A 13,799-nucleotide genomic window follows, 5' to 3' on the forward strand; every position below is an offset into this window, starting at 1 on the left:
TCGATCCCTAAATGTCTTGGTCTTGACTCGGTCTCGCCCTTTCTTGGTCTTGGTCTTGACTTGGTCTCGATCCCTAAATGTTTTGGTCTTGACTCGGTCTTGATCCCTAAATGTCTTGGTCTTGACTTGGTCTCGATCCCTAAATGTCGTGGTCTTGACTGGCTCGGTCTCGATCCCTAAATGTCTTGGTCTTGACTCGGTCTCGCCCCCTAAATATTTTGGTCTTGATTCGGTCTCGATCCCTAAATATTTTGGTCTTGACTCGGTCTCGCCCTTTCTTGGTCTTGGTCTTGACTTGGTCTCGATCCCTAAATATTTTGGTCTTGACTTGGACTCGATCCCTAAATATCTTGGTCTTGACTCGGTCTCGCCCTTTCTTGGTCTTGGTCTTGACTTGGTCTCGATCCCTAAATGTCTTGGTCTTGACTCGGTCTCGATCCCTAAATGTCTTGGTCTTGACTCGGTCTCGATCCCTAAATGTCTTGGTCTTGACTTGGTCTCGATCCCTAAATGTCTTGGTCTTGACTCGGTCTCGATCCCTAAATGTCTTGGTCTTGACTCGGCCTCGATCCCTAAATGTCGTGGTCTTGACTCGGCTCGGTCTCGATCCCTAAATGTCGTGGTCTTGACTCGGCTCGGTCTCGATCCCTAAATGTCTTGGTCTTGACTCGGTCTCGCCCCCTAAATATTTTGGTCTTGATTCGGTCTCGATCCCTAAATGTCTTGGTCTTGACTTGGTCTCGATCCCTAAATGTCTTGGTCTTGACTCGGTCTCGATCCCTAAATGTCTTGGTCTTGACTTGGTCTCGATCCCTAAATGTCGTGGTCTTGACTCGGCTCTGTCTCGATCCCTAAATGTCTTGGTCTTGACTCGGTCTCGCCCCCTAAATATTTTGGTCTTGACTCGGTCTCGCCCTTTCTTGGTCTTGGTCTTGACTTGGTCTCGATCCCTAAATATTTTGGTCTTGACTCGGTCTCGCCCTTTCCTGGTCTTGGTCTTGACTCGGTCTCGCCCTTTCTTGGTCTTGGTCTTGACTTGGTCTCGATCCCTAAATATTTTGGTCTTGACTCGGTCTCGCCCTTTCTTGGTCTTGGTCTTGACTCGGTCTCGCCCTTTCTTGGTCTTGGTCTTGACTTGGACTCGATCCCTAAATGTCTTGGTCTTGACTCGGTCTCGCCCTTTCTTGGTCTTGGTCTTGATTCGGTCTCGGAGAACTCTAGTCTCGGGTATGTGTTGGTTTCGGTTAGTGTGGTCTTGACTACCACCAACAAACAGTCCGACATGTTCATGCTCTCCAGAAACTCTTTTTTTAAGTCAAAGACTCATTGCAGGGTTTTAGTTAAGAAACGTAATAACTGACCGGGAAAAAAAACGTCTTCACTTTGCGTCCTTTAACAGCCACAAGCCGCCTATGAATACACAAACAGCTGCTAACAGGACATGTTTTGATCTGTGGTTTGTTTTGGTATAAAATTTGAAGTTATATTGAGTAGAAGTGAATGCACTGAAAGATGCAAGTCTTAGCAAACGTAATAATAAATCCTCATTTCCAGCTGATTTTGGTAACTTTGAACCCAATAAAGCTTGACTAAAGGGCATGGGATGTGGCACAAACAAATACCATATTAGAAGTGACTCTAATATGTCCAGATAGTGCCGGCACATTTTGCTCATTTCCTGTCTTTTTTACTTCAGTGTGTTTGAAACTAATGAGGCACCTCTGTCCAGTGTCGCAGCTTTTGTGGTTTGCTTATTTATTTAACTTTTTTTTTTTTAACTTGTGTCAGAAAACAAAATGAGGAAATGAGAGAAAAGAGTCTCATTGTGAGCGGGGTTTGTTGCTTTGGTGGGACTTTGATCTTATTTTGGTGGGGGTTTTTAGGAAGGAAGGGGCAGAGGGTTTGTGAATGGTTTGTCAGGATGGTAATATGAACAGAGAAGGGCTCTTTGTGTTGCAGTCTGAGGTTTCGGCTCTGATCTTTGACCCACATATCAAGGATTCTTCAGGTCACCAGGCATCTCTCCCTATAAGTCAGTCAGGGTCTTGAAGATCCTTTTTTTAGTCATGTTTTACAATCAAGGACCGATATTCTGCAAACCAGATTGTACAGCTTTGATAAATCAAACAAAGATTTATTTTTTTTGCCTCTTTGTTTTAGAGATAGGACAGTGGATAGAGTCAGAAACCTTGGAGAAAGAGAGAGAGAGAGAGTGAGGAACAACATGGGAGGCAAAGGTTGAATCTGTACGTGCACTAAACGCCAGGCTACCTGCGCCCTGATAAATTACATTTTAGATCAGTTTGTTGGCTTTGAATGAAAAAGTGTTTTTCTTTAATGTCACATGGGTCAGGTCTGTTTATTTAAGTACTTTGGTTTTATACATACAAAAAAAAAATCAGCTGTTGCTAAGTTTAATGATAATCAGGCCAAGTGATGAAGGTAAAGATCCACTTGTGTGTTCATGTTTTATTTATTTCAAAGTCTAATAGTCGGGTGGAAGAAGCCGTCTCTCAGCCTTTTTTATTACAAAGGAAAAAAAACGAGTTTGTAGTTTAATTTCAAGCTATAAATAAGTTTACGTATCCTGGAAACTGAAGCAGTATGCAGTTGAAGATCTTTGAGATTTAAATGAGTTTTGAGCTATTATCATGATCGATGCATGTGTTTATGTTTATGGACAATCAGGACAATGAGGCCTCCTCTCTCACATCACCTCTTTATTCATTCATAAGTTTATCAATTCATCCCTTTCTCTGTTATTTTAAATCTTCCACAAAAGGCTACAGAACAGGTTCATAACCAGTAACGTCATGTGGAGACTCCTGTAGTAACTCCAAGCTGTAACTGATGCTGTTGTGTGTGGCGCCATCCTCTGGCTGTTCTGGTGAACTGAGTATGAGAGCAGCACGTGTACAGGAATCAACAGGTTTGTTTTGATGATAGTAATTTTTATGTTTTACTTGAGTCTATGTTGATGTTAAATCACATTTAATCACAGCTTAAACAGAAACATATCAGCTGTGTTTTAACACATTTACTCGACGTCGTGTGTAACAACACTAACTTGGATCTCACACAGTCATATTACAGGGTGGTTATGTAGGCAACACGTGTATTTCTAAAACATTTATCAGCTCAAATACAACACAAACGTAAAAATATTTTACATGAAATTACACACTTTAGTTTGACTTAATAATTCATCATTTTATGAAATAACAAAGAGTATGATCTAGATGTTTTTGTAAAGTGTCTCCAGATAACATTTGTTATGAGTTGGTGCTTTAAAAATAAAGACTGATTGGCTGATTGGTTGATTGATACTTTGTAAAAAAAAATTGCAATGCATAAGTCAAAGTAACCGGCCACTCTGTTGTAATCTGTGGAGGCCTTTTGTTGATGTTACAACAGTGTTTCCCCTACCATTATATTAGGGGGCGGCCCACCCCCCAATGGCACCCCCGCCCCCCCTTGGAGGTCAAGTTAATTAAAAAAAAAAATAGTTATATATATATATTTTTTTTTTTAGATTGATTTTTGGGCTTTTTGTGTCTTTATTGTAGATATAGGATAGTGGATAGAGTCGGAAATCAGGGAAAGAAGTAATTTAAGGATACCTTTCCGATAGAAAAGGACAGCTGTCATTAAAAGTAACACATGAACACCAAGATTTCTTCAAGTGTTTGAGTCGGTGTCCGTCTGCCCGCACCCCCCCCCCCCCCCCCCCCCCCCCCCCCCAAAAGCTGTAAACCTAGGGGAAACACTGTACAATGAAGTCATCTAAAATCTTTTAAGATCAATTCTATATTAGATTTTTTATTGGTTTTTTTTTGGCCTGCAGTTATTTTATAAACACAGAGAGGGAATCTGTAAGAATATTTATAGATGAGGACGTTTCTTTAGGTTAAGAAGAAGACCGGGTAGAGGGGACATGTCCCTTTAACCCGGCATATGCATGCAACACCTTGTAGTGCAAAACAAGTAAAAGTACATATTTCACACATTTATGTCGATGTTTTACACTTCAATAACAATGATATTATATATTTTTTAAATTAAATCACCAAGTATCCCTTCTTCAAATAATCTTCTTCATTATAATTTTCTGGACATTTCCATGTTTTTCCTTTAAACGATGTGTCTGTTCTTCTCAGCTTTAACCAATGTGGGCTTCTTAAGTTCTTGATCTGATATTCTGCATCTTTTTTAACTGGCTTATTTTATTCTGATTCTGAAACCTTTTTTCTTCTAAACACAACGCAGACCAACGATGACTTGTGATTTTAAGCCCCCCTAATAGGGTCCTTGCATGTGATTTTTGAAGAACTACACTTAACAGATGTGTTTGAACAGGTTCATGTATTTGTTGATGTTGGGCTGTTTTTATTGTTTTCTATTAACTTCATCTTTTTAGTTTTAATGTGAAGATTTTAAATGCTTCCCGTACTTATAGGACATGATTGTTGGGTTGTAATTTTTAAATTGTAAGATATTTGGGATGTATGTCATTGTCTGTTTGCTCCTAAAAACTAATCTCAGATTGCATTTATATCACATTTAAATAATGTTTGCAGGGATATAGTTGCTCACCTAGTAGGTGATGTAACCTTTATCTAAAGGCCTTCAGGAAGCCTTTTCCTGTTCCATAACTATGCGTCTGCCTCCCTGTATCCACTGAGCCCACAAAGGGCACAGAGCCAGTAACTCTAGCCTTTTTAATCCCGCGCTCAACCCACTGAGAGCTTGTGTCCACAGCAGTGCAGGTGTTAGACTCAGGCGACCTGCCACACCGACCACAGCGTGCCCAGTGTGATGCTGTAAGCCACCACAGCCACCAGGTAGACTCTGAAGAGCAGCACGTCCAGCACGTAGCCCACCTGCAGCCACTCTTTGGCCACCTCCCGGCACTTGTCCCTCTTCTCCAGGAAGTGCCGTATGGCCGTCACTTCCTGCAGGATGTTGTCCATGACGGGCGGGGTGGGTTCCCTGGAGGGCGGCAGACCCAAACCGAGCAGACCGCCTTCTCTGTCATGATGGCTGAGCCTCTGGCCGATCTCACAGGTGTGGTGGAGGTTGCACTGGGCTGCAGGTTTGGACAAGGACAGCTCACTTTACTCTATCTGTTACACTTACATTTGCAAGTCAAACTTATTGTTATTATCGTTTTTTTAGTCTGTATAATATGCTGTTATTTTTGTCACTGTTTGTAAGTCTCCCTCTGACATCCCGCCCTCTCAACCTGCATGGGTTTGCTTGGTTCAGCTTCCTGGCTCAGAAGCCAATTGGCAAAAAAACTGAATACACCTCCCCTTTAAAGTTCACAGGCTGTTGTACTTGTATGTACATGTGCACCTTACCAGACCCGTAGTTGTCCTTGTAGTGCTCCATGTCAGAGGCCTGGGAGGACAGTCTGGAGCACAGACGGTGCTTCTTGTGGATGCAGAAGAGGACTGGCGCTCTTTCCAGAACCAGGTACTTCACCCAGTGGGGCACAGGGGGCTGCAAGTCCTGCTTGTGCACCAGACGCACGATCAGCACGGTCTCTGTGAGGCTGATCACCAGGAGGGCCATGCAGACCACAAAATACACACCTAGAAGGAGCAGGTATATGGAAGACGATACACAGTGTTTGTACACAGTAAGGTAGTTTGAAGTATTCGCCTTAAAGATGATGGTCACCTATCAGTGGGGTTCCTATGGCGGTGGCGGGCAGTGTGTCAGACACGATGATGAGGAAGACAGAGTAGCCCAGCAGCAACGTGATCTTGAAGGAGACCCTCTCTCCGCTGTCTGGTGGCAAATAGAAACCCACAATGTCCATCACCATCAGGAAGATACTGGGAAGCAGCAGGTTCACCGTGTAGAATAACGGCCGCCGGCGGATCACCACCTGGGAGAAATATTAAATATAACACAGTCATTACTAAAGAAGTATGCTGTGTGAACACGACCGACATGTTAGGCTTTGTTTAGAATAAGAAATGGAAACAGACTGCCTCTGTCCGAAGCCCATGCACATGCAAAAACAGATCTATAAAAAATATTATTTTTATAAAATGTGTGGGCATGTTCTGCCATTATTAACGCCTCTTGGGTAGGTTTGTTTGACTGACAGCTCCACTAACCTGTTCATCTCGATGACCTGTTATCATAGCCTACTCGTTTGTGCTTAGAATTTGTTACATCATAAATTCTCACCACAGTATAATATATTATATAACAATATATTTGACCCAATCAAAATGACATACAGACATTGGAAAATTAAACAGCACAAACTTTAAGTTGAAAACATAACAAAATCAGGTAACTGCAGTAGCCTATTTACTATGAAATCTTTCTGACATTAAATCCTTTTTGGGTCTCATTTTGTATCTGGACATTGTAATCATAGAGGGATATTTATAAATCATGGCATACTGTGAATAAAGTACACATTGTACCTTGATCATTATTGTATGAGGTCAGTTGTTATGAAGTGGATATATCCACTTTTTATTTCTTTGTTCGAAAGTCAAAACATCTGAAATGAAATCACCATTTTTTACCAGCATGTTGTAATCATTTTGCTGAAGTTAAACCTTGAGTAAACATCACTGAATCAGAAATGATTTTGCTCTTCTCGTCATTTGTCTGACTTAAAATAGGGAGTTGCTACAGTTTTATTCAACTCAAGTATATACTCTTTTTTTTTTTTTTTATGTCATATTTGTAGTTCAGTTAGTTTATTTTTGTTTATTCCTGAAATTCAAACCCGTAAGTACCCACCTTGTAAGGTTAGCTGTTGTGGGTCCAACAACATGTTTCATTAATACCTTACAAATCTAACCTAAAATCTGAAAACCTTTCCACTTACATGGAACTTCATCTCGGCGTAGTAGTCGTCATTGTCCACGCTGAAGATCTTGTAGTTGGACAGGATGTGGAGCAGCTCCCACTCCCCCTGGTTCATGAACACACTCTTGTCCTCGCTGAGCTCCTCGGGGCTTCTCATCAGCGTGATGTTGATGTCGTCAACTGCAGATCGAAACACAATGTCGAGAGCAGCGTGAAGCCGCCGTCGCAACAAGTTACCCATCACTCTCCACTCGACTCTCTAAGCACATTTTCACAGCGGGGGGGCGGGAGAGAGTTCAGGGACGCAGCGTCACAACTGTAGAGCTGATCAAGTGTTTGTGAGGAGAGTGAAGGAGAGAGCTTGTGATGTCAGAGGTTGTTTTGAAGGATTTCACATTTATTATGAAGAAATATTCAATAGTGGGATTGTTTAAATAATAGATGATGTCTCATTGATAGGAGTTTGGGGTTACATGTCTTGCCCGTGACATGCGGCTGCAGGAGCTGGGGGATCGAACCCCTTACCTTCCGGTTGAGAGATGACCAACTCTACCACTGATCCACAGCCGCCCCTGTTGTGTCAGGTGCAAGAAGCAGAGAAAAGTATTTTTTTTGCCGCCAGGGGTATTCCACCAGCACTTCTGGATTTTAATGAACCCTGATATTTGTGTCACTATCTGGGGGAGTCGCCGTCTCTCAACCGGAAGGTCGAGGGTTCGATCCCCAACTGGGCAACATGTCCGATGTGTCCTCGGGCAAGACACTTGACCCTGAATTGCTCCCGCTGCTTCGGTGGCGGTGCATGAATGGGATTAGATGCTTCTGATGGATGATACTGCAAAGCGAACACTACCATCAGTGTGTGAATGGGTGGGTGTGACATGCGGTGTAAAAGCGCTTTGAGTAGTCTGAAGACTTTAAAAGTGCTATATAAGCTCAAGTCCATTTACCATTTACCATCTCTGAGTCCGCCTTTTTACTCTCTGTAGACTCTCATGTGAAAACATAAAATCTGATTCATGCTCTGACTGTCCTGCTGCTGCTGCACCTCCTGCACGTAGCACAGTATTGAGTCCCTTGTCTTTATCACACTTCAATTTAAGAAGAAAAGCCTGCGACTGTAATCAAGACTTAAAGGGGATTAAGACTTCAACCAAATCAAAAATGTTGTAAAATGCATGAAAGATGATTACACTGAAGTTCAGTTTAGCGTTAGTAAGAGAGCGTGTCTTACTAGTATGCAGCCAGCTCTGGAAGGTGAGGCTGCATTTCTGCACATCGAATGGGAAGTTGTAGATGTTGAGAGTGCAGGCCGTGACCACCTGGATGGGTTTGTAGTTTCTCACCAGTCCATCATGTGTCACATAGACGTAAGGGATGTCCGGAGACTTCCCCACGTCCACGCTGCAGGTCAGAGACAAAGGTGTTTATTTGTGAAGGAGCAGCAGCAGCAGCAGCCTGAGTACAAAAATATATGAAACAGAAATAATAATACCAACAGCAGCAGTTCTTACAACTCATTGATGAGGATGTCGGGCACCCACACGTTAGCTGTAGGTAGAGACACCTGTTTCACTTCATCAAAGTCTTCTGGATCCCAGACCAGAAATTCATCCTTCCAAGACTAAAATATTAAAAACAAACAAACAGAAAATGTAAATCAGTAAAAAAACAGGCTTTAATATTACTAAAAAAAAAATTGTTAACGCACACAGTGACAGAAAAAGAATGAAACCTGCTTAGATGAAGAATAAACTCTGGAGGATAAGGGAGAAAATATTTGTTTTTACATAATGTGTGTAATCAAACCAGCTGTTCCAGATGTGATATACGGTGCAGCTTATAGTACATCTTATAATGAAACTAAACCCCCAGACCACTTCTTTAGCTGAAACCTCTGTAGGCCTATATGGGTATTAAGTTGTACTGTATGATGGTAATATTAACTGATGAAGCCTGAGTGACGTCAGCCATCTGTTCCTGCAGGGGCCTCCGGAGGCTCATCAGCAGCAGCCGCCGTGCTGGAAATCCTGTCTCAGCCTAACTTTCAGTCAACCTAACGACAGGCTGAGAGCTGGAGCTGAGGCGGGTTTTACAAACCGTTACATCGCGCCCACCTGTAAAGTTTGCATAACTCATATCATTCATTAAATCTAAACAGAGCCGTTCACCCCCTGTACAGTGTGTGCCCATGATGACAATAACCAATCAGACCTTTTTCGTTTTTAGTAGGCTGTAAACATGTTCATTTCTGGCTGTGGTGTGTATGTGACTTCCTCAAGCGGACCCTCGACAAACTGCAGGATTTTGCACTTCAGCATTGGCTTCATTTTTTAACACCGGAGGTTGCCGCTTGGTCTAATCCCTCGTCCTCCAGCCCCATCCATAGTCCTTAATTAACATTTTTTTTATTCCAGGGTGGATGCATTTTAGCTGAGACTCTGGGGTTTAATTTGTCTTACCTGTCTGTACCAAACATATGTAGTCAAAACCTGGTTCTTCTCATCCTGTAGGGGAATACAAGATGACATTAGAGAAAACATTTTAGATTCATTTCATTGTAATTTGTAGTTCATGTATATTTTAGTCAGTAAAATATCCTACTTTTCCTACCATCTCTTTAAGAGAGTTTCTTTTTTGTTTCCATTTTTCCAAATTAATTATTCGTGTTTAATATAATTATCACACATGAAACTTGGGATCAATCAGTATCCCTGTTTATGAGAACAGAATCTGCAGCTGATTTGTGTAAGGACCGCAGCATGTTAATCAGTTCATGCTCCTGTCTAAATATGAGATTCATTAAAAGCGTTACAGATCAAATTAAAGCCAAGCTGAAGAGGTTTGCACAGTTGTGTTGAGACGTTGTGCATCATGACTCACCACATTGAGGATGGAGTAAACCATGAGGTCTATGGCCACTATAGTGGACGTCCTCCAGTCCTTCACTGGTCTCACCCCCTTCTTGTACCCAGCACTCAGAAACTCAGACAGCCGCACTAAAGTGGCGTTAGCAAACCTTCCAGGGCTGCCGCCCACTTTCTTCACTGTAAGTCATGAAAGTTATGACACAAACAAGACAAAAATACAGAGTGTGTGATTTACAATCTTACCATGACGGGGAGGTACATTTCATATAATAAAGTTTAAATAACATACGTCTCATGACAATGCTTCAGAACATCTTGAAATTGCAAACTATTTATTTATCTGAACAGATTCTGTGCAGGTTAAAACTTAGAAAGTGAAAGGTGCAAAAACATTTGTACAATTAGTTAATGAATTATTTTAAAATGTAGTATTTAGTAACAGTCTATAGAAGTAACTCATTTTACTTGAATATTTGCCCCAAATTTTCTAAACTTCTTTGAAATGAAATTACATGTCAAATACTTTATTTTACTATCTAAGCAACATTAGTGCTATAATAACGGTCTGTGATTTAAATAGTTTTATTTAATCATCTACTGGTACATCAGTTATATCTGATGCTCCATAATGTATAATGTAGTCATTCCTTAAAGGTAATCTTTGTTTGATAATTCACCACTCTGGTCAAAAAACTACTTTTCAAATGACTCTCACATCCTATATCAGGTCTGCTCTCTGTCAGCAGTGATGGTTTTGTAATGTTTTCTTTTATTATTATCTGGGGGCGCCGGTGGCCAAGTGGTTAGTGCGCCTGCCTCATGCTCGGTGGTTCAGATCTGACCTGTGCCTCTTTCCCTGCATGTTGTTCCTAACTCGCTCTCTCTCTCTCCCCAGTACCCCAGAATAGACCTTTAAAAAAACCTATATAATCTTCATTGAACGTACTTTTACCACAGTTTAATTATAATGTGATAATCCAGATATTTTTTACAGATTGACTAAAAGTATTATGTCCAGGGAACCCTGAATAATAAGCAGTTTAATCAACAGTTTAATGCTGAAAATATTCTAGAATTCAAGCTTAATATTTTAATTTGTTAGAAACTGCAACAAATAACTTTAATGTTATCATATTTCATATTTAATTTATTTGTTCATTTCAGTGAATGATTCCAAAACAATAACACAACACACGTCGTACAATATTTTCTCAAAATACTTATAATCTGTCCATGAACAAACAGGAAGAAGATGACAACATGAGTTACTGTTGATACAGAATCAGATGGCTAACCTTTTGTTTACTTTTTCTTTCACAAATCAAATCAACTATACCTACTGAAACAATCAATCTTGGCAGAGTAAATTGATCATTTCCCCAAGTCGTAGCCTATTGACTTTTTCAGGATACAATTCTTTTTAAATTGATTAATATTTGAGCAGCATTTTAAGTCTTAGCCTATTGACTTTTTCAGTCATCAGTAAAACAGAATTTCAAAAGACTTATTTAAAAGTGCAGTAACTTTGTCCTGTCCTTGTCTTAGGTATATTAACAGTCGTCTACGTGAGGATAAAGTGTAAAACAAAAGCTGCTGTACCTGTGCAGGCTCTTGTGGCTCCCTGAATAAGCAGGAAGAAAAGTGCTGTCCAGGCTGAAGCGACCCTCATGGTGACAGTTCACCTGTGTTTTCCTCTCTCCCTGTGACAGTCTGCCGGCCGCTCTGATGAAATCCACGAGATGCCTGAACCCCTTATCCTCCATATTCATCACCTCATCCTCTCCTGCTATGGAAACCTGGTTAGTGTCACTCAGCTCATGAGGGTGTATCCGTTCGCTCTGATGCCACTCCTCCCTGTTCAATAATTATCACTGAGATAAACAGAGCTGAGAAAGTGTCGAACATCAAACCAGGGAGCGGATAATATTTCATCTTTGAGTCATCATTTAATGAAGTATTACGCCAACACAAGCCTAGTGCGTTACAGTGATTTAAAAACTTTAACAGTTTGTTTTAACATGTTTGTCTTTTTCTGTCCTTTTAATGCCTTGCTGCAAAACCAGGGAACAAATAAAGTTGAAGTTTAAAATAATGAAAATACAATCAACGGTGCAGCACTCACAGATTAAAAAAAAAAAAAAAAAGCTGCCAATATTCAAAGAGAAACATTTCCATTTTGTATGTGCAGGATGTTCAACTGAATATGCATCATTTTGATATATTAAAAAAATAGTCATCCAAGATCAATATATAAACTAGGCCTGGGCGATATAACGATAATTATCGCGATATAATTTTTCTCAATATAAATATGACAATTGTTTGATAGATTTAAACCTATAATTACACCTGAAGATATGTTGGGCTAAAACAGAAATCTTTTCCACCATTTGAAACAGTACCACCCGTCACAGTGAAAGCAAGACATGACCAAACGTAACAAACGAGTGTTAGTGGACCCTCGGTAAGCACCGGCCCAGTAAGTGTGACTGACCACAACCACAATGAACCGTCTGGTTTCCTCAACTTTCACTGAAGAGCAAAAATTACATTTGTAAGAACGAATGATTTGACATTTATCTTAATACTTATCGACTGATAGGAACATTTTTATCGTCCAGCCCTTATATAAACTCTAAAGTCAAATATACAGCGTAGCTGGGGCGCTGGTGGCGCAGTGGTTAGTGCATGCACCCCATGCACGGAGGCTGCAATCCTCCAAGCGGGTGGCACAGGCTCGAATCCCACCTGTGGCTCCCCCACCGCATGTCATCCCCCCACTCTCTCTCTCCCTGATTTCCAACTCTATCCACTGTCCTATCTCTCCATTAAAGGCAAAAAAAAAAGCTAAAAAATAAATCTTACATATAAGATATACAGCGTAGCTCTTCTTTTTTTTTGAAGTGTGCAAAATATCCTGAACATGAGTCATTCCAGCTGTTCTTTTCAAATGTATGTTTTTAATAATAGGCTGATTTCTTCTGGCTCCTTGTGTTTTAAAAGAATAGGATAGAACAAGAATAGAAAAGAATAGGCAGGTTTGCGGTTACTTTGACATTTTCAATCTTTTTATTTTCACTTCTCATGTGTCCTATATAAATAACAGTTTAAATGCTTTGCCAGATAATACAGTCATCCTGAGGTGGCATTTATATTCAAGACAAAGACACAACACACAGCCATTCGTTAGCTCGTACAGAGAGTAACAAAGCACTGACTAGACATTTATCTCCAGCTCTGTTGCGTAACAACTTGTAACCAGATCCACTGGAAGAAGAGGTTTGCAGACGCTGTGAAAATTGCATTACCATGGATCTTTCCAGCGGCAGGTTTTCTTTGAGGCACTCTTGATATTCTCATCACGACGGTTAAAAAACCATCGGGGAATGGAGACACAGCAGCCGAGCTCTGAATGGGTTTTATTGATCTGTTCTGTGGCAAGTGGGATGGAGACTAAAGTATGAATACAATATCATATCATCACACCGGCACCGAGGAATTTCTCCCCAGAGCTGATATATTATACACACAGACTTTGAGTGAATCTTCACTGTCGGGAAAACATAACAGACTCAATTCAATAACGTCTGTCAAACTGTGATGTTGTCATACAGGGCAGCGTCTGGAGCTAATGCAAACCCAATATTTTAAGGGAAAGTTCTGATTTTAAACAGCTTGAGTGTTATTCTCTCAGTATTCAGGAATCATTTGGATCTTTTGAATCCATTTATATCAAAAGTCAGAGCTGAGATCTGGGATACGTTGACAAGTAGTTGAATGGGCAAAGCATGAAGAGACAATTGTAAACTAAGAGATGTGCAAAAACTTAAATGGCCATTTGTAAGCATCCATCAACAGGTACATTTCTCTTTGACAAGGTGAACTCACTTTTAGTTTAACGTTCAGACGATGGGATTTCAGTCAGGTAACTGTCATTTAAAAAAAAATCTTAATTTATTCCAAATGCTTCTGTAGGCATTAGGTGCATTTTTCTTTTGTGGTTTTGAAGAACTCTGAATCCATCTAACTTAATGATGATGGTCTCCATATCATTGATGATGATGATGGTAATGACGATGGTTTTTGTTT

The 13,799-nt window shown here is 40.6% G+C and overlaps 1 protein-coding gene across 2 annotated transcripts; it reads right to left on the reverse strand.

Moving 5' to 3' along the window:
- Positions 1–3,752: 3,752 nt before the first annotated feature.
- Positions 3,753–11,503, reverse strand: htr3a (5-hydroxytryptamine (serotonin) receptor 3A). 2 transcript variants are annotated; one of them, XR_009675842.1, is made up of 10 exons: positions 11,310–11,503; positions 9,724–9,887; positions 9,303–9,347; positions 8,355–8,464; positions 8,075–8,244; positions 6,860–7,020; positions 5,683–5,893; positions 5,361–5,594; positions 4,460–5,086; positions 3,753–4,190 (listed from the first exon to the last, which is right to left on the reverse strand). XR_009675842.1 is itself a non-coding variant. In XM_061056184.1 (9 exons), the coding sequence occupies exons 1-9, from the start codon at positions 11,377–11,379 to the stop codon at positions 4,776–4,778; spliced, it is 1,476 nt and encodes a 491-aa protein (XP_060912167.1). In that variant the 5' UTR covers positions 11,380–11,503; the 3' UTR covers positions 3,753–4,775. The 2 variants fall into 2 exon arrangements, 1 of the variants encoding a protein (XP_060912167.1); XM_061056184.1 differs by having other exon boundaries at positions 3,753–5,086.
- Positions 11,504–13,799: the final 2,296 nt, after the last annotated feature.

The sequence above is a fragment of the Labrus mixtus genome, chromosome 14 (assembly GCF_963584025.1).
Source record: "Labrus mixtus chromosome 14, fLabMix1.1, whole genome shotgun sequence".
NCBI lineage: Eukaryota > Metazoa > Chordata > Actinopteri > Labriformes > Labridae > Labrus > Labrus mixtus.